Below are 20,747 nucleotides of genomic sequence, written 5' to 3'. Positions count from 1 at the left end.
GGACTCTATTTCCCTTTCCCTGTCCGGTCTCTACCCCATCTATTTTCAACCCTTGAACTGCCCGTCCTCACTAACAGCTCCCTGGTGTTGCTCTGGGAGCCCATGAAAATCGTTGCTTTCATTGATCCGTTGTGAAATACATAGAATACGGTCCCCTGTTGGTGCTCTTGCAGCACCACAGGACATTATACAACCCTTCAGCTTCCAGCCTCCCGCAGCCACCACTTCCCATCAACCAGTCCTTTTCGAGAAAAAGGAAAAGCGAAGGATATCGTAATGGTAACTGTTACACGATGATTTCTGTTCACTCAACCGCAAGTAAACGCATTTCACTGCAGAATAAAGAGTTCCGTTCAATTTGTTATTTAAAAGAAGTACATCTGGAAACAATTCAGTTACTGGCCCACTGTAATCTTAGGTGGACCGAAGGGAAACACTAGTTCTTCACCCTGACTGACGACATGAATGCATGGGGATTTCTAACTAGATCCTTCTGAGTGTCAGATACCGTTCACCCACCTGGCTGTGGGGCATTAATTGGTCTGCTCCCTCCCGAAATACCTAAGCTCCCAGAGCCAGACTTTGTGATGTGAACAGCTCAGAGACTCCGTGTGAGGTAGGACTGAAGCACTCATGTGATCCAAGAGAAAGGGTGTTGGCCCTTTAACAAGTTCCCTTTTGACAACAATGGCTTCAGTGGTGAAAGCACCTGACAGGGGGTAGAGAAATGGATATCGTCGCCCAGATGTGCATAAAGAGGAGACTGAGGAGATTGTGTGGGCTTCTCGAGGAAAAGGGATCTGCCCCCGTTTTAAGAAGAAACGGAAGGTCCTCAGGCCATCCTTTTGCAAGACAGAGGAGTGAATAGATTGTAAGTCCGTGTAAACATGATAAAATTTGGGACAGGGAGGTATCAGCGATTGGGGAGTGCAGGAGCTGCAGCTGGAGGAGAAAATGTCCGGACAATGGAAATGAAATAGAGTCAAGCTGTCAAGAAGTAAGTCCCGTGGGGGTAAAAGGGGGCTTTGGCGATGGGGTGACCAATGTCCCGCCCTTGAGCATCAGGGAATGAAATGGAAATGTGTGTGAGGAGCAGGGATTTGATTTTGGTTTTCCTTATATTTCGTGGGAGGAAGTTTCTGTTCCCTCCAGGACCAGACGGTGAACAAGCGGACAATTTGGAGTCAGTGGCGAGGCTCAGAGTACCTTGGGGTATTTTACTGAATTTGTTCTTATTTATTTAACTCGGAGGGAGTGGGCGTCTGCATCAACGCCAACATTTTTATTTGCCATTCCTTAGCTGCCCCAAGCTGTGGAGGCACTGAAGCGTCACCAACAGTTACTGGTACCAGATGGGGATCTGTTGTTGCTGTTCTTGTTGTTTTTGCTGTTATTGTTGCTAGTGAGGCTCAGAACAATCGCGGTGATATATCCAGCTATGCCCCGAACAACCTGTCTCAGGAGGACAGCTGAGTAATCATTGTGCTCAGTTATTTGTGAGACCAACACAGTTCCTGTTCCAGAGTCCGTTCAAGCTGCTGTCTCATTTTCAGGGTTCCCACCTATCCGGAACATCAGCCAATCAACGGTGGCTGTCTGCACTTCGCCATCGACGAGTGCCTGGGCTTCAATAAATAAGTAAACAAAAATAAAGAAAAAATACTGTCATTGTTGTAAATCTAAAATAAACACAGAAATCTTGGAGACACTGGGCGTATCTGTGGCAAGAGAATGAGACCTCACAGAAGGTCTTCAATCTTAAACTTGAACTCAGCTTTTCTCTTCGCGGATGCGAACTGACTTGCTGAGTGTTTTTGGTATTTTCTGTTTTTATTCCCGCCTTCACTACGCGGGACCTCCTCACCCTGATCAAAGTTCGACGGATCCCGGAGATCCCACTGAGACTGGAACTCGATCAATTACTCCAATCCTATTCCGGGTTCATTGCCCTCACAAACTCCACCTATTGGCTTCAAATTCAGGCCAAAACGTTTTAATCACAAAAACCACGAGAAAGAATTCAGCCCTTCTGTTGATCACTATTGAAATCAAATGCCGTGCTGAGAAGGTGCAAGTGAGATGCAGTCTTTCTGGTGAAGGTCCTCCACAGTCCTGTTGGAGAGGGACTTCCAGTGTTTAGACCCAGCAACGACGAAAGAAAGGGGGAACGTTTCTAAATCAGGACGGTTTGGAATTTGGAGGGGAATTTGCAAGTGGTGATGCTCTAACCCTCCTGGGGCAGGAATGTCAGGTAGTGCTTTCAGAGTATCCCGGGGGAGCACTTTCCGATTAAGCGCCGTCTGAAATGGGCACTGGTTATGGGACTATGCAATTTTGTGAAGTCATTCAGAAAGCACAAAAACTGACCTGGTTCGAGGTCTATACTCTGATTATATTGTGAAGTAATATTCATGCTGAGGCTGCGGTTGGCTCTGGACAATTGAATTTCACTGTAAATAAATTAATTCACCGTAGAGTCACAACCTTGCGAGCCGGTGCTGGACAGCGCGGGCAGGATGACAGCTTAAGCCACTAGAGATAGGGCAGGAGCCACTGGAGCGATCACAGATTGGACAGGGCACCAGTCTGATGAAAACGGCAGGACAGTAGTGTGGTGGTTAGCGTAACTTTATTACAGCGCCAGCGACCCGGGTTCAATTCCCGTCGCTGACTGTAAGGAGTTTGTACGTTCTCTCCGTGGGTTTGCGTGTTACCTGTGTCTGCGTGGGCTTCCTCCGGGTGCTCCGGTTTCTTCCCACATTCAAAAGACGTACGGGTTAGGAAGTTGTGGGCATGCTATATTGGCACCGGAAGCGTGGCGATACTTGCGAGCTGCCCCCAGAACCCTCTACGCAAAGATGCATTTCACTGTGTGTTTCGATGTTCATCCGACTAATAAAGACATCTTAATATGAAGATTTTATTTCACTGCATTCAGACAAGGGGAATCCAATGGTTAATGCAATCATTCAGAACATAACAAGCAACAGGCATTGAAAATTTCATCCCCAACCCATCTACAAGCAATATTAGCTGCACAATTTTCCACTGCAGTTACACAAATTGATTACAATGCAAATGCTTTTGCATATGATACCCCAGCTGTCGCAACGCTAGTCGAGTATAGTGAAAGTGTCTCAATGCAACTTAATTAAGTACGACCCCATAGCATTAGACCACACTTCAGTTTTCCTTATAGTACTTTTCTTCTTGTGTGTTTTCTCCTTTATGTTATTCGGTTATAATTTCGTTGTCTCTATACTATAACCATGTAATTCCATTCTCACAAGATAACTGAACTTTGCTAAAATTAACACTTTGTATTAGATTATGTTTCAGTTAGCTCTGTGCGAAAATATTTGAATGCATTTCTCACTATACTATTGAAATATGGTTCAGTCAGCTCTATGCCATGAAAAATAAGGCAGCTAGCTCTACACTACTTTGCGATGCTGCAATTGTTCCCGTACGTTCGATTAGGCTGCAATTAGCTCTACGTGTTATGCAAAATTTCAATTACCCGTATAATACCGACTTACAGCACAATTGCACTTAAACTGTTGCATTCTGCTGAAAAATAGCACAGTACTATTTGGTAATATTTCAGCTGGCATCTGATTCTTACATTATGCTGTAATTTTCCCTACAGTGATGGATTATTCTTCAAATATGTTGACACTGTAAGAATTTACTACAATTGTATCTTCCGTGTGTTTTTGTTGCAGTACTATATATGCAATTAAATCATAGTTCACGTCTCTCTTCCGTGAGACTACGCTCCAGTGAACTTTACACTATCAAACTCCACTGGAATAATCTTTTCATTCATTGATATAAAACAATTCCCTCCACACTGCTGAATTGGGTTGGAACTATCTCTAAATGATGGTGCAAAACTGAAATAATTTCCTAGCAAGCAACTTATCTCCCCCTACTAACAATTACTCTCTATATAATTACTCCAAAACACGATTTAATTACTTTCAAATATCCATTATTCTCTTTAATTACGCTCAGCGTTCTACTATTCTCCATTAATTCACTCATACTTATTCACTATTCTCTGTTAACAACTCACAAGAAGTCATTATTAGCTATTTAATTACTCTGAAGTAGTTATTATTGTGAAGTTCTTCACTCCCAAGAATGCACCATTCTCTTTCTCCTCGCTCCCAAGTTAGATTATCCTTCTTTAATTACTTCTAAGAGTCATAATGCTCTCCCTCCAATATGCCCCATTGACAACTCATCTCCACAGCAACCCAAGGCTCACCCTATCATAGATATTCCCCTTCTCCTATCTATCCTTCCTCATATCTTCTCTGCAACTTAATACTACCTTTTGTCCCTATCTTTCCCAGTCGTGACAAAAGGTTTCTGATCTGAAACGTTTGCTTTGTTTCCATTCCTGCAGATGTTGCCTAATCTACCGAGTGTTTCCAGTTCTTTCTTGTTTTAATTTATTATTAATACGCAGGCAGGGTCCACAATGTTATCATTAATGGCACACTACACAAGCCAAGAAGCTTAATGTGCTGGTAACTGGAAACCTGCTTATCATCCTCCAGCAGCTGCTCCACTTTCACCATCCCCTCCCCTCCCCTCGCTCCATCTGTCTCTCTATTTTTGGCTTCCTCCATCCATTATCCCCCAGCTGCACCCTCCCCTTCCCCTACCTGGGTCGACATGCCCATTATCCTTCACCCCCTACTCAGTCCACCAATCACCTCAGGCTCCTGTCTCTCCACTACCTCCTCCCCTCCTCTTGAGACCAGCCATCACCCCTCTCCGCTCTCAGTCCTGATGAAGGGTTTCGACCAGAAACACCGATAATTCCTTTCCCTCCCACAGATGCTGCTCGACCGACTGAGTTCCTCCAGCAGATTGATTGTTGCTCCAGCTTCCAGCATCGGCAGTCTCTTGTGTAACCATTAAACCATTTAGACTCACCCCCTCATCACCGACATTCCCTTTGATCTACACATCTCTCCCTCACCTACTCTCTCACTGTATCTCTCTCTTTCCCAGTTCTGTTGAAGGACGGCAGAAGAGAAACATGGACTGTTTTTCTCTCTCTACAGATGCTGCCTGGCCTGCTGAGTTTTTACAGCATGTTCTATTTTCATTTCAGATTTCCAGCATCTGAAAACTAGGGTTGTTTTCTCTGGAGCAGCGGAGGCTGAGGGGAGACCTGATAGAAATTAATAAAATTGTGAGAGGCATAGATACGACCGGTATCTTTTTCCCAGGGACAATATGTCTCATACTAGAGGGCATGAATTTAACGTGAGAGGGGGTAAGTTCGAAGGAGATGTGCGGAGTAAGTTTATTTTTACACAGAGAGTGGTGGGTGCCTGGACTGCGCTGCCAGGGGTGGTGGTGGAGGCAGATACGACAGAGGCGTTTAAGAAGCTCTTAGATATGCACATGAGTATGCAGAGAATGGAGGGATATGGACCATGTGCTGATAGAAAGGATGAGGAGTCAATAGCTTAATTAGTTTGGCACAACATCGTGGGACGAAGGGCCTGCTCCTGTGCTGTACTGTTCAATGTTCTATGTTCTCAACCAGGGGCGCCCAACGTACGGCCTATGGGCCACGCCCAGACTGGTGGAAGCTGTTTTTGGCCCAAACTGGACCCTCGGCTCGGACAGTTGAGGACAAGATAAGTGACCGATCCACTAGCAAGTTTAGCACCCGTACGACTGGTTAAATCTGAATGGTTTAATTAGTTAAACTCCTTTAATAGCCCGACGTATATACGATGGTCAGTAGCTTCTCCGTCAGCCTAAATGCGCTTCGTTCTAGACCACGCTACAACATCGGCCGCACTTCCAAATACTTTATTGCTTGTCAAGAAGTTTGGGACAGGACATTTAGCTGATGGAAGCTGCTTCTTCTCAAGTCGTCCCTTTGAATCAAGGATGACTTGCTTCCACTCCCGTTCTGTGGTTTACCAGCATGGATCCGCAGACTCAGCCTGAGGCGGGGTGATGGACCGGGAGGGTAGGTCGTTTATGAGGGAGTGCGCCCCTTCTATCATTCCACCTAGCCTTGAGACTCCCAGTACCATCCAGAGTGATCCTCCACTTTGAGCAGGCACGGTCCAGGAATACCCAAGAGACAATGGTAATGTTACATTTTTTCCAAGGAGGGCTTGAGAACATTACATATTGTTTCATCTGTCCACCTGCTAATAGCCTGTGGTGACGGGCTCAGGAAACAGTGTTTGGTACGGAAATATAGGGTCCGGTATTATCGGGGCTGCCGGCATGGTGTAGAACGGTCATGTTGGTTCGCTTATCCTGCCAGTGGAGTGGAGGACAGGACTCACTGTATCGTGGTAAACCTTGAGCTTTGTGCTAGGTTCGAGATCTTAATCGTCAAATACATGTTTCTCCCTGACGGCCAAAAGCTAGGCAGATGTACTGAAGGAAATGGTGAATTTCATTATCAAAGCTTGTTTTTGCCAAGAGTTGGCCCGCAGATGTCAGGAGCGCTCCATGTTTTCCTCGATATCCTCATGAATTTGTATAGTGAATGTAATGCGGTCATTAGGGAATTTTCTGTGACAGACATTGAGTGTAATCTCTTCCACTCGCATGCTTCAGTGAACGGATGGACAATGACTTGAAGTTTGGCTTCCAAACGAACGCATATGCACATAATGACTGAAGTAGGGGTGACCTCAGTTTTGGACTGGAGACAGCGTAGGATGAACATTTTTCCTCTTAATCCAGTTGATGAGCTGCACTCCAGCAGGAAGGTTGTTGGAAATGAAGAGCATTGCAGCGAGAGAGATTGTGAAAAATACTGGGTTAATGCTCCAGGCTTGAATGATTCCAGTCCACATTGAAATTGTGTCTTGGTTGGATAGTTTGGTTAAGATACGAATTTGCACGTGATCACAAGAATGATAATTTCCAAATTATTGCTTGAGCCATATGCATATCAGCAAGGATATACAAGGTTAGACAAGTAAGCGTGCGGCTCAAAGACTGGAGTGGCAGAAATAGGTTCCAATTCCTAGGGCAGTGGCATCAACACTGAGGAAGGAGGAAGCTGTTCCATTAGGATGGGCTACACCTGAACCATGCTGTGACTGGTGTCCTGTGAGTCGTGTCGATCGGATTATAGGCATGGATTTAAATTAATTAGAGTGGGGAATGTTATAGTGATGGGAAGTTTAATAAATCACAAATAAATTAAGAAGCAATGGGACAAACTCGTGAGGAGGAAAAATGAAAAGCAAAACATAATAGGACGGGCAAGAAAATATAAGCAATATCCTGCGGAGAAAGTGGATCTCCAGTAGGAAACGAATACTTTAAAAAGTCAGTACTTAATGCTGTAAACAGGTAGCGTTTTTAGCTGGATAGAGGCGTTGATGTCACGGATAGTAAGATATGAGTATGATACAATAATTATCCCAGAGAAAATGTTTCAGGACAATCGGGATTGGATACTCAATTTCATACTCAATATTATTTAAGATTGCAAGAAGAAGGGCACAAATTGAAAGGAGGTGGAGGAGATTTCATCAGCAAGAAAAAAATCAGTGCTGTGTTGAGTGTGACAGAGATGCAGCGGATAGTGAAATAGAATCAATTTGGATGGAAGACACTGGTGCAGTGGTCTCTAGATCCCCATTGGGTTGTTTCTAGATAAGACAAAGCATGAATGGAGAAATATCAAAGGCATTTGAGAGGGTTACTGCAATTACTATTGGAGTTTTCAATACGCTTATTATTAGAGTAATCACAATGGCCACGTTACGGTAGGAAAGGAATTTGTGGAGTGTGTCAAGACTATTTTCCTAGAGCAGTATATGATCGAACCTACTCAGGAACAGGCTAATTTTAGATTTAATAATGTGGATGAGATATGATTAATAAAAGATATTTAGGTTAAGGAACCTCTAGGAGGTAGTGATCATAACATCGTACAATTCTCGATACAATTTGAGGGCAAATAACCGTGGTTCATATAGGCGTCCTCAAATTAAATAAGGGCAATTCCCATGGCATGAGTGTAGAGTTGTCGAGTTGTCTGTTATGGACTGAATAAATAGGCTAATGGAGGGTCATTGGATGAGATTGTAGCTATGTAAACAGCTAGTTCATAACATTCAGCAATAAAAATCCAAATTACGAAAGAGGAAGGAATGTTAAGGAAAATATTAACTCATTAATATAAAATAGCAAGGGCAAGAGTTAGAGCTAAGTACACTTGAAATTTAAATGAACCACCAGTGAGAAGGTAAAATGTTAACAAGCATGGAGAAAATTAACTGTGAGAGAAAACTGGCACGCATTATCAAAAGTACCATCGAAACTTTCCATGGATATATCAAATGGAAGAGTGTAGATAAGGTAAACGAGGGACCCCCAAAGAGTAAGACTGGTGAATTACCAATGAAAAACAAGGAAATAGCAGGCAACACAGGTCAATAGTTTGCATCTGTCTCCGGGGTGTAGGGTACAGCAAATATCCCAAGGCTAACCGATGGGCTGGCTTCAATCACTCTGGAAGAAATAGTAGGATTCACTATCAAAAGTAACAAAGTATTCGATAAATAAATGGATCAGAAGGCAGATAAGTTGCCCGTACAGGTTGTACTGTACCCGAGTGCCAGAGGAAACTGACAGAAGAAGGTCGACGAGGCCTGGGGAGATCAGGCTCAATCATATTGAATGGTGGGGCAGGTTTGAGGGGCTGAATGTTCCTTGAAGCATTTTTCTTATGTTATTTTGTTTTCTGAAGGTTTGGCGCACACATGTTGTTTTTGAAGATTGCTGCAACAGAGATTTTGGAAGATAATTCATCAGTTGTGAAATAATTTGGCATATACTGGGGATGTGGAAGATGACATTTCTTTTTTCTCTCATGAATTTCTAATGATGTGGAGCAACTCAGTGGGTCGATGCTTTATTATGGATGATTACAATCAATGTCAAATGCAACTTTCACCACGTTCTGTGCATTCACCACAAGTTCGTTCAGTGCATTGCTCAACAGTTTATAAGTCATTCCAAATGAAGACACTGACCCGAAGATGGAGCCAACGATTGGGACAAGGTCAAGGGCCATTTCTGCAGCTGAAATGCCAAAAAAAGCGGAGCCTATCAATATTCTTTTCAAAACATCCTCATTTATTTCACCTACCAGAGGGGTTTTCAATTCTGCTTTCAGAAACTCCACACGTTTCTTTGTAACATTGGCCAGTCTTTGAAGAGAGGCATCATCCAGACCGAGACATGTGCGGAATTCTATTATTGCTGTCACCAGTATTCCAAGGTCAAGGCTAAAGGACAATCCAGGAATTGGCACGGCTCCGACTGTTCCTGATACTATTGCTAACATCCAGATTCGTTTCCTCAGATGATTTTCTTTCTGCTTCACAATCTTTAATGTTGTGCTTGGAAGTGACATCAAGAAAACATCTTTCTTAATATCATCGAGGTTATCTGCGAGAGTTTCCTTTAATTTTGGAAAATCAAACTCGTTCACTTGGAAGCTTGATATAAGGAAAATAATTGGATTTGAAATCCCTGCTTCTTTCAACCCTTCAGTTGAGTAATTTCTAATCCTCTCCAGTTCCGTATTTCTGTCAAAAGATATACCTTCCATTTCAAGAGAACGGAGGTCATTGTCAATTTGAGTTCGTACAAAGTAAAATTTCTTACCCATGCTTTTAATCTCCTTGGCGAGATTTGCATCATTTTCTGTGAATCGACCTCTCGAGATTATGATAAAATATTCGTACCTGTCAAATTGCATTTTATTCAGGTAATCTTTCACTGGAAATTTTAATGTTCCAACTCCTGGCAGGTCCCAGAAGCAAACTTTAGGGAAGCTGGGATGTTTGTATGGGGTTGGCTCCATTGTGGTTTCCGTTGTCCCAGTTTTAGCTCCGTCTTTATCCTTGCTCCGCAGCCCCCTCATTGAGTTGATGAAGGTGGATTTCCCTGTACCTGACTCTCCTGTCACTGCGATATGAAGCTCTATGTTACTCAAATTATTTATCTTCTGCACGATTTTATCCGCAAACCTACCCAGCCCACCTTTCTCGTAACAAGACTCAAGTTCTTTCAGTTCTTGTGCATTGAAGAATACATATTCTGAAGACGAATCCATCATAACTCTGTGGAAAGAATCAAAAATATTATATTTTAACACAACTCCAACTTTGGGTTTTTCATGACAGACAGAAAGGAAACTGTATTCATAAGTTTCTAATAAACGTAAAATTCATTGGGAATGAACATCCCACTTACAGAGAGAAAAAGACACACTGAGCTGAACATGAAATGAATTTGTTACTCAGTAAGGTCACTGACCCCTCTCTCGCTACCCTTCCTTCCTGATCCCAGTGTTCCTGGGACACGTGTTACAAGGGCACCCCTGATCTTTGAACAGCCGTGTTCACTTTGTCTATTAAAGAAAATTCTGTGGCCGCAAATGAGACGCCAGAATTTTGAGTTGCTCCCCGGATGTCCGGATCAATTATATCTTTGAGGCGCTGCAGAACATTATCAAGGGAGAGCGTTGCCAGCCAGAGGTCGTTGTGCACATCTATACCAACGAGAGTGGTAGCAAAAAGAATGAGGCATGGGAATGAATATGGAGAGTTAGGTAAGAGGGTAACAAACAAGACCTAAAGCGTAGTGATCTCTGTATTACTTCCAGTGCCACGTTCTGTGAGGCAGAAATAGAAGGATAGGTCAGATGAATGTGTGGCTGACGACCTGGTGCAAAGGGCAGGTTCCTGAATCATTGGGATCTCTCCTGGGACAAAGGTGACCTGTACAAAAGGAACGGTTGCACCTGAACTGGAGGGGATAAATATCCTGAATTACTCGTGCAACGGGGGAGTGTTCAATCTAGATTGGCGTGGGTGGGTCCATAAACAGAAATGAGGCAGTTGAGCGCAAATACTGCAGTCAAGGAGAGCAAGTTTAGTTGACAGGACAACCAGGAGCACTGCATTTATTTCAATGCATGAGGCTTAACAGGTAAGACCGACGAACTCAGGGCATGAACTGGCTCAGGTGGCTGGGATATTACAGCCATTACAGAAACATGGCTGAGAGAGGGGCGGGACTGACAGCTCAATGTTACAGGGTACAGATAGTACAGGCATGATAGACGTATAGGCAAGAGAGGAGGTGGTTTCCTTTTTGATCAGGTAGGACATTACAACAGTGTTTAGAAATGATATTTTTAGGAGATCGTCCAGTGAGGCTATATGTGTAGAATTTAGAAACAAAAAGATGTTGACACCTTCGTTGGGACTGTGTTACAGCCCTGCCCCCAATAGTCAGTGGTCTTTAGAGGAGCATTTGTGTGGAATGTTCTCAGATCGTAGTAGTAGGGGGTTTTAACCTCCCTGATATTGACTGGGATACTTATTATGCAAAGGGCTTGGACAGGTTGTAATTTGTTAACTATGTCCAAGAATACTTCCTTAATATAGCGCCCCAATAGAGAGGGCGCAAAACAGGCCTCTTCTTGGGAATAAGTTCGGGTAAGTGACAGAGGCATCACTGGAGAAGTATTTTGGGACCAGTGATCATAATTCTATTCGCTTTACAATAGTAATGTAGAAAGATAGGACTGGTCAACTAGTTAAAACTTTAAATTAAGACAGGGCCAATTTTGGAGGCATTAGGTCGGAACCTGCAGAGATTGTCGAGGTGAGACTTTTTGCAGGTAACGTGATGTCTGGCATGTAGAAGGCTTTTAAAAGTTCAGGAACAGTATGTATTTGTTAGGGTGAAGGGCAAGCATGACAAGTTTAGGCAAACCCAGCTGACGAGATATATTGACGCTTTGTCAGGAAAAAGGAGGTAGCCGGGATCACCTGAATCCCTCGATCAGTATAAGTAGTGTAGGAGTACGCTTAAGAGGCAAATCAGGAGAACAAAAAGAGGGCATGAAATGGATTTGACAGGTAAGATTAAGGAAACTATCACGGGATTCCACATGTATATTAATAGTAGAAGGGTGGCTTGGGAGAGAATTGGTCACCTTAAAGATCAGCATAGCCTTCTATGTGCAGAGCCACAGGAAATGGGTGAGATTTGTTATGAATATTTCCCATCAGTTTTTACTGTGGAGTAAATCATGGAAGCTAATTAATTAAGGCAAATGAGTTGTGATGTCTTGGACCACATACAAATTACCAAAGAGGGGTAATGGCCGTCTTAAAGCACACTAAGGTGGATAAATCCCCAGGGCCTGACCAAGTGCCTCCTGGGACCTGAAAGTTAACCAGGAAAAAAAAATTGCAGAAGCCCTTACAGAGATATTTACATCAGTTTAGTCACAGGTGAAGTTCTGGAAGACTGGAGGGTTGCTAATGTTGTACCATTATTTATGTAGGGCAGCAAAGACAAGCCAGGAAACTACAGGCTAGTGAGACTGACATCAATGTTGGGCAAGTTTCTAGAGGGGGATCTCAAGGACATGATCTATCAGCATTTGGATAGACAAGGTCTAATTAAGGATAACCAGCAAAGCTTTTTGCATGGGAAATCGCGCCTCACAAATTTGCAAGAGTTTTCTTGAAGAGGTAGGCATGAGGATTGATGAGGGCAGGCAGGTGGACGTCGTCTATATGGACTATAGTATAGCCTTTGACAAGGTCCCAAATGGAAGGCTAGTTTGAAAGATTTGATTGCATGGAATTAGATACAGAATTGGTTTGATGTTGGGAAGCAGGAAGTGATTATAGAAGGTTGTTTTTCAGAATGGAGGCCTGTGCCTAGTGGTACACCACAGGAGTTGGTTCTGGACCCATTGCTGTTTCTCATTTATATAAATGATCTAGATGAGAATGTATAAGGCATTGTGAGTAAGTTTGCAGATGGCTCTAAAATAGTCAATGTCATAGACAGTCAGAAAGGCTATCAAACATTACATGGGAAACTTTATCAGCAGGGTAAGTGGACAATTGGATGGCAAATGGCGTTCAATTCAGGTTTGCGAATTGTTTCATTTTTGGAAGTCAAACCAGGGTAGGACTTTCTCAAAGTGTGGTGTAGTCCTGGGGAGTGTTGTAAAACAAAGGGACCTGGGAGCACAATACAGAGTTCCCTGGAAGTGGCCTCATTGGTACACAGTGTGGTGAAGAAGGCATTTCCCATGCTGACCTTCACCAGTCAGGCATTTAGGAGTAAGGACGTTCTGTTGCAGCTGTACAGAACGTTATATTGAGGCCGTACCTGCAATATTGTGTAGAATTTTTGTTATTCTGTAAAAAGGATATCATTAAGCTGGAAAGAATGAAAAGAAGATTTGCTGAAATATTGCCAGGACTCGAAGGCCTGAGTTATAGCGAGAGGCTAGGCAGACTATGCCTTGATTCCTTGGAGCAGAGGAGACTGGGGAATGACCTTACAGAGGTGGCTAAAATCATGTCGGGCATAAATAGGGTGAATTCACACAGACAAAGGGAATCAAAAGCTAGCAGGCATAAGATTAATGTGAAGGGGAGGATTTCAAAGGAACCTGAGGGGCAACTTCTTCAGAGGGTGGTGGGCATATGGATCGAGCTGCCAGAGAAACTGGTTGAGGTCGGTACAATGACAACATTTAAAAGACATTGGATATGTACGTGGATAGGAGAATCTCAAAGGAATATGGGCCAAACACTGGCAAGTGGGACTAGCGTTGATGGGCATCTTTGTCGGCATATACAAGTTGGGCCGAAGGACCTGTTCCTGTGATTGACTCTAAAGTGGGATGTGAACTTTTGTGTGCTTTGTTGTTGATGAAGATGAGAATGATACAGGGAAGTATTGGTATTTAATGCCGATTTACCCTATAATGACACTGTGGCGACCCACCTCCGATGCAGGTGAACCGGCTCCAAAAACGGCGCATGCGTCGGCAGAGAGGCCAGCCACAAAATGGCGCTGGGCCTTCTCCTTCACTGGCGGTGGGGGAGAAAGCCAGCGCACGGGAAAAGGTTTTCGTGACGCACCTCTGACGTCATTGCCGCCCGGAGAGGGCGGGAACTTGACTGCTTAAAAGCAGCGCGGCAATGTTCTAAATAAACCCGTCTGAAGTGCAACCTACCGACTGCGTGTCCTTAGTTCTAGCTCGGTGCGTAGCCCATCGCTACAATACTCCCTTTGGCAACCTCGAAAAGGGGCTGTGTGGTTACACTGTGGGGAAAGAACTGGGCTTCGGTTCTGAAGATGGGTCTGAAAGGCATTGTTGGCAGAAGCAGACTGCTGAGGGCAGGAATTCTTGGCCCTTTACTAATGTCCCCGGCACTGTAGAGTCACTTCCATTTGGGACAGTAGAGACAGCAAAAGCAGTAATTTATTTCGTCTTGTTGCTGCACATTATTGCTGTGAAAATCAGGCCAATTCCCATTTTCTTGGAACATTCATATAAATGGATGATGACATGCGTTTTGTTTGGTAAAGTGCGTGAGCAACAAGAAATTCATTACTATGTGACAATCAGTAAACACCCAATGTATAGGTCAATGTGTTATGTGCTCTTGATTGTGACCAAGTGAAAATATTACAAGGTAGATGGAAAGTTTCAAAGATGTGCTCAGAGAAATGCAACCTCCCTATCATCCAGAGAATCTCTGGTTCATGACGGCTCAATGAGGAGAAGGGGCATTAGAGACGACATGGAGAACCTTGGGACCATGTATCGGGAGCACAGATACCAGCTAACTATGTAAAAGAGACCACCAGCTCACATTCTACCCACATGCCTGTCCTGTCGGCTGCCTTCTGCCCCAGTTGTGGAAGACTCCGTGGTTCTCACACTGACATCATCAGGCTCCTCAGAACCCATACAATCGGAGTAAATACGCAGATTAGCAGAGTCTAAAGCACTAATTTGATTTGTGTATCGGCTGTAGTGGTAAATTTCTCTTTCCTTTGAGCAAACAGGTTCCCTAGTGTTTGGAAGCATGGAGTGTTTTTCGCTTTATTCTATATCATTGCACCAACTGAAACAAAACAAATATATTCCTCATATTCGGTATGTTTTCTTATCGACCTGCTAAGTGAAGAAGCAACAACAGGTCCCACTAAGCCTGATCACCTGTTGCAAAGAAAGTAATTCTAGCCCAGCGAATATCTCCCCATACCCTACTTTCCAACGGTGCCAATATTCCGGTAAACTCCTACTGTACCCTCTTGTGTTCTTATCCTTTCTGTGATGAAGGGATTATATATTTAAGCAGTATTACACTATAGCCTGAAGCATGTACAGTCTGATGGGGTGCAGAGTAATGGAGATGAGGATGAAATATGCATTTGTTCACCTGGGAACACATGTAATAATCATTAGAATCAGTCAAGAATGATGTTGATTTTAAGGAGCATCTAACTGGAGAAATTTTGAGACAGCAGGTTTTTTTAAGAGTTAATTCCAGAGCCCAGGCATAGACACTAAGGTTGGTGCCACTAGATTTTGAGATGACTGAGGTCCAGAATTGAGAGAAGCAATATCTCATGTGGCTGCTGGAGGTTATAGAGGCAAAGAGTATGGTGTACATAAAAGGATTTGATAGCAAGGATATGCCATGTATAACTGTGAAATTACATCCAGTTGTTGGACCGCTCAAAACGTGAGGGTTGAACTCAATTACATTGTTTAGGAAACACGTGGCAGAGATCTGATAAGGTTCGGGAGATGGGAGCTGCCCTGATGTGAGCAGTTTGGTTAACCAGTCTTGTGTGTGTGTGTGTGTGTGTGTGTGTGTGTGTGTGTGTGTGTGTGTGTGTGTGTGTGTGTGTGTGTGTTTGTGAACATTAATCAATGCATCAAAAATCCGATTCGATTACTCAAACAAAATCTACATGTGGATCATATAATTTACATTATATTGCCAGGCTAGGAAAATGAGCAGCAAACTTATAGACATGTTTAAAATAATGAGAGGCAGATATAAGGTGGATGATAACACTCTTTTCCCCAGGGTAGGAGAGTCCAAAACCAGGGGATCATAGGTTTACCGTCAGAGGGGAAATATTTAAAGTGACCTGAGTGGTAACTTATTCATGCAGAGATGGTGAGTTTACGGAATGAGCTGCCAGAGGAAGTGGTTGAGGCAGGTTTGATAGTACCATTTAAGAAGCACTTGGATAGGTACATGGAGGGGCGGGGCTTAGAGGGATATGGGCCAAACACAGGAAATTGGGACTAACTGGGTGGGCATTGTGGTCGGCAGAGACTGGTTAGGCCGAAGGGCCTGTATCCGTGCTCTGTGACTCTATAACATTAGAAAACAGGAACCTGGAGCAGGACTTGGCCTTTTGGCCCCTCATTCTGCCGATGAATGAACCTCCACTGTTTGTGTGGATGAAAATTCCAAAGTTTCATCACCCTCTGCATCAATAAATTTCTCCTCATTTCAGTCCCGATTGCTCATCCCCATATTTTGAGACTGGTCCCTGCATTGAAGCTCCTCAGTCAGAGGAACATCCTTCCCATTTCTATGCTGTCAATCCATGTAAGACTTTGTTCATTCCAAAGAAGTCACGTCTCATCTGCAAGTAATTCATGTTCAGCTGACTCAGGCTCTCTCGATATCACAAATTCCCAATCCAGGAACTACTCTGGTGAAATTTCACTCCCTCTGTAACAAGGGTATCCTTTGTTTGGTAAGAAGACCAAAATCGTACACAACTCTCCAAGTGAGGTTTCACTGGGGGCTTCTATAACTGTGGTACAACATATTTGCTCTCACGAAATGCAAGCATGAAATCTTTCCCCAAGAGAAATATGCCCTATTATACACCCAAGAGTTAATTTTGTGCCAACTCAAGCAATGTTGACAGGACATAGTCTATCAATCTTGACATTGAGGGAAACACACGAATGCCATTGCATCTGATCAATTGCCTGATTTAAGCCTGGAAGAATATTTTAATCCATTTTGAAATTAATTTGTTCGGTCGTTAGGCCAGACTGAAATAATCACGTTTCTACAGTGTCTTGAAGTTACCGTCTGTTTTGTAGGAAATGAAATACAGACAATGTGAGAAGAGACATATGAGTTGTCAGAAGCAAGTGTGAGGTTGGGGACCAACAGCAGAGACAGCCTTGCATATGGAATCTTGCAAAAAAAAAGTGATTTCAGCTGATCTTGTTCAAGTCCGTTCTTATCTAGGCTAATTCCATTTGCCTCCATTAGGTCTCCATACCGTTCCTATCAAGGTATGCTTTTTACACTTTGTATTTGTATCTGCCTGGTCCGGAAGTTCATTCAGAATATTTATCACCCTCAGTTCCCCTTTGAATTTCTCCCCTCCTACCTCTTGTTCTAGACTCTCCTACTCTGGACAGAGGACACTAGATATCCATCTTATCTATGCCGCTCATTATTTTATAAATCTTTATAAGGTCACCCCACAGCCTTTTACATTCTCGTGAGAATAGACCTATCCTATACAATCTCTCCTTCGAACTTGCCTTCATTTCAGGCAACAAATCCCTCTGGACTATCTCTAATTCTAACACATCCTCCCTGTAGTGCGGCAACCAGAATTGTAGCTAATAATCCAGATCTAGAAAAAGTAAAATTCAAACAGGTTTTAAGTCGCAGAGAAGGGACAGGATTGAGAAGACAAAGGGAATGCCCCTCATAGACTAAGAGAGATTGAATGACACAAGTGGTTCTGATTATGTCTGGCAGAAGGTGCGGAAGCCTATATAATTGCAGGAGACATAAATGGGAAAAGTTGAATGAGCAAAGAGAGAAAAGGGGAGAGAGGAGATACACACAAGCTAGAACTGTAAGATACAGAGCAAAGAAGGTTGTAGAGATCTGATACAAAAGCTGGAAATGCCCAGCATGTCGGACAGCTCCTTGCGAAGAGAGAAATCCAGTTCACCTTACAAATTGATGACCTTTAGTTGAAACTGGGTAGATCTGAAATACATTAAAAGTGCTGGTTATCTAAAGTTCCTGAATTCAGTGTTCATGTGCTGTTCCTTGAGCCAATGGCAAGCTTCACTGGGACAGTGCAAGAGGGCAATGAAGTCAGGGTGGGGAAAATTAAAGAGACAGGCAGTTAGAAGCTCAGAGTCGCCCTTGCAATCTGGAAATTGTTATGTAAAGAGCTGCTCTGAAATGTTCCATAAGTTTCAGGACACTCTCCTTTTAAAACTCAGTCTCCAAATTATTCCTTTGTGAAGTGACCTCTGGCGACATGTATAAATATGGTTGGTTGGGTCAAAAAATCATAGACTGTCACCTTTCTACCCACTGTGAACACCCTGTTGCATTTATTCAGCAGAGACTGGTTGGAATATATGACCTGACTCACTTGGGAACGGGGGATACAAGCGCCAACTTGATTTTGGATTTTGGACAAGAAACAAACAGTTAACAATTGAAGAAACTCTTTTCACCTCTTTAGCACTTCTCTCCGTCAGTGCTGATTGGATCTGAGATCAATCCAGACACGTCATGTTATATTTCTTCACCTTACCTGCAACAGTCAAGTGATGGCACAAACCTCGACTCCGACAATGCTTCAGTGTTCAACCTACTCCCAAACACGCCGTTTACTTGACAGAATCCAAGCACTCGAAGGGTCAAATTCCTGAAGACAGCGCAAGAGCAAAAGTTGGTCACGTACATATTTTCTCAGAACAATGTTCATTCACCGCAGCAAATCATGGCATCGTTACAGTACAGCGGGAGACCATTCAACCCATCAGTTCCAGCCCCGGTTTTTCCCCAAAGACCTACAAATGATTTTCCCTCCAGTGACAATCCTATTGCCTCTGAAAGCCCGGACTGACTCTTTCTATCCCAACAGGCAGTGCGTTCCAGATCATTACAAGTTACAGTATCACTAAAGCTTTTCCTTAAATCCCTCTCAGATTTGTTGCCCATCGTTTTATATGTATTACCCCTGGCCCTTTACCATTTCCAAGTGACCTGCTTGCTTCCCTCTCTAAATTCACCACAATCCCGCCCGCCTCCGTCTAATTTCTCAATATTTGCCCCAAGACGACCAACCTCGTATTTTCCACTTTATAGAGTGAAGTCCCTCATCTGCGCACTTCATTATATACCTTGCTCCATATAGAGCACATTACATTCAGGGACATTGGGAACACATTTCTGCAACTTTCGGACCTGTGGTCAAATTTTCATCCCCGTAAAACTGACGAGTTGTGGAACATCGCACTTTAAGCGTTAGTTTCTTCTTACAGTTTGCTTTATTGTCTGAAAAAAACTTTCAACTTTGTACTCTGATATAGACGACTCCAGAAAATAGTTTAGTTACAGTCTGTATTCCATCAACAAAAACATGTCTACGTTACTTACTGGAGAGCGAGGGGCAGCGGTGACCTGGTGGTTTGTATTCAACTTCTATCTTCACGGAGTTAAACTCGCTGAGAATCTTGGTCTCGCTACTTAAGTTCTTAAACCACAAACGTACGTGACTGTTGTGTGTGTGTGAACAGTGAACCATACAAGTTCCCATCACGCTGTTCTATCAAGGAGCACAAAGCGAGCTAACAATATTACACGGGAAATTCCTTGATACCACACTGCTGACAGTAGACATGTATAGTCAGCTTTTCCTTATCTAAGCAAACTCACGATGGTCACATAGTCAGAACACTCGCGGTTCATAACTATTTTCACCGACAACAGAATTAAGAGCTTCCCCTTTGACCATAGCTCCAGTTCTCAGTTCTTCAGGCAGAGGGAGCAACATCTTGTCAACCCTTCCCATAATTCTACTACCTTCGCTGAGATTATCTCTCGTTCTTCTCAATCCCAGTGAACATGTGCTCACTCTCCTCTCACTGGACAGTGCACCCATGCTAAGATTCCACCTCATGCCTGCCTCTAATGTAAGGCTGTGCTGCCTGACTTATTTCGACCGGAACTCAACACAGCATTGTTTCACTCAGCCCTGTGCAATGCAGCAAATCCTCACTACACTTTCAATCAGTTATCAATTTAACTGCTTGCTTCACCTGCATGTTAGTTTCCTGTGTTTTGGGTACAAGAATACTCAGTACCTTTGGATATCAACATTTCAAAACTTCTCACCAACTTAACTATGTTCTACTTCTGTATTATGCCTTATTTTCCATGTTATACTCCAGTGGCAACTTTGTTCGCCTTCTTTCAACAGTCCGTGTTCTTCTGCGCCCGCCCTCTGGGCTTCACACAAGCTCACTCGTTATCTGACTTGACACACCTGACAGGGTCTCACACACACACACACACACACACACACACACACACACACACACACACACACACACACACACACACACACACACACACACACACAGGCGTTTCCGCGCTTCAAGGTTGGAGCCGGACAATTCCCAGGCAACTAACTTTCAAAATCATATTTCCACTTCCCACGAGCCCTATTCCATGTCCTCAATAACAGAATCGAGCATTCTTCTCACAATTGATGAGGAAAACTGGCCGGTAGTTTCCCATTTCTTCTTTCCTTCCTTCTCTGAACAACGGTACCACATATTTTACCTTCCTTTGCAACTTTGAATTTAGTGAATTCCAGGACATCATTGCCACTGCTAACTCCGTCTTTGTGGCCACCTTCCTCAGATGTTGCCATCAGGGTAAACTCCTGACCTTCAGATCCACACACTCCTCCAGTAATACTTCACCAATATTCATACTTTGCTCCTGTCGCTGACCTGCCGCCCGGTCCAATTTACTTGGTGATAATTTGAGTTCCTCTTTGAGGACCGATAGAAAATG

General features: G+C 43.4%; 1 protein-coding gene across 1 annotated transcript; it reads right to left on the bottom strand.

Moving 5' to 3' along the window:
• Positions 1 to 2,725: 2,725 nt before the first annotated feature.
• On the bottom strand, positions 2,726 to 19,375 carry LOC127573655 (interferon-inducible GTPase 5-like). Its single transcript, XM_052022068.1, has 3 exons — positions 19,323 to 19,375; positions 18,475 to 18,588; positions 2,726 to 10,145 (listed from the first exon to the last, which is right to left on the bottom strand). The coding sequence occupies exon 3, from the start codon at positions 10,139 to 10,141 to the stop codon at positions 8,933 to 8,935; it is 1,209 nt and encodes a 402-aa protein (XP_051878028.1). The 5' UTR covers positions 10,142 to 10,145; positions 18,475 to 18,588; positions 19,323 to 19,375; the 3' UTR covers positions 2,726 to 8,932.
• Between the last annotated feature and the right edge of the window lie 1,372 nt (positions 19,376 to 20,747).

Source organism: Pristis pectinata, chromosome 8 (assembly GCF_009764475.1).
Source record: "Pristis pectinata isolate sPriPec2 chromosome 8, sPriPec2.1.pri, whole genome shotgun sequence".
NCBI classification, from domain to species: Eukaryota; Metazoa; Chordata; class Chondrichthyes; order Rhinopristiformes; family Pristidae; genus Pristis; species Pristis pectinata.
Note: the sequence above shows the minus strand (reverse complement) of the source record. Positions and strands in the feature narration are given on the sequence as shown.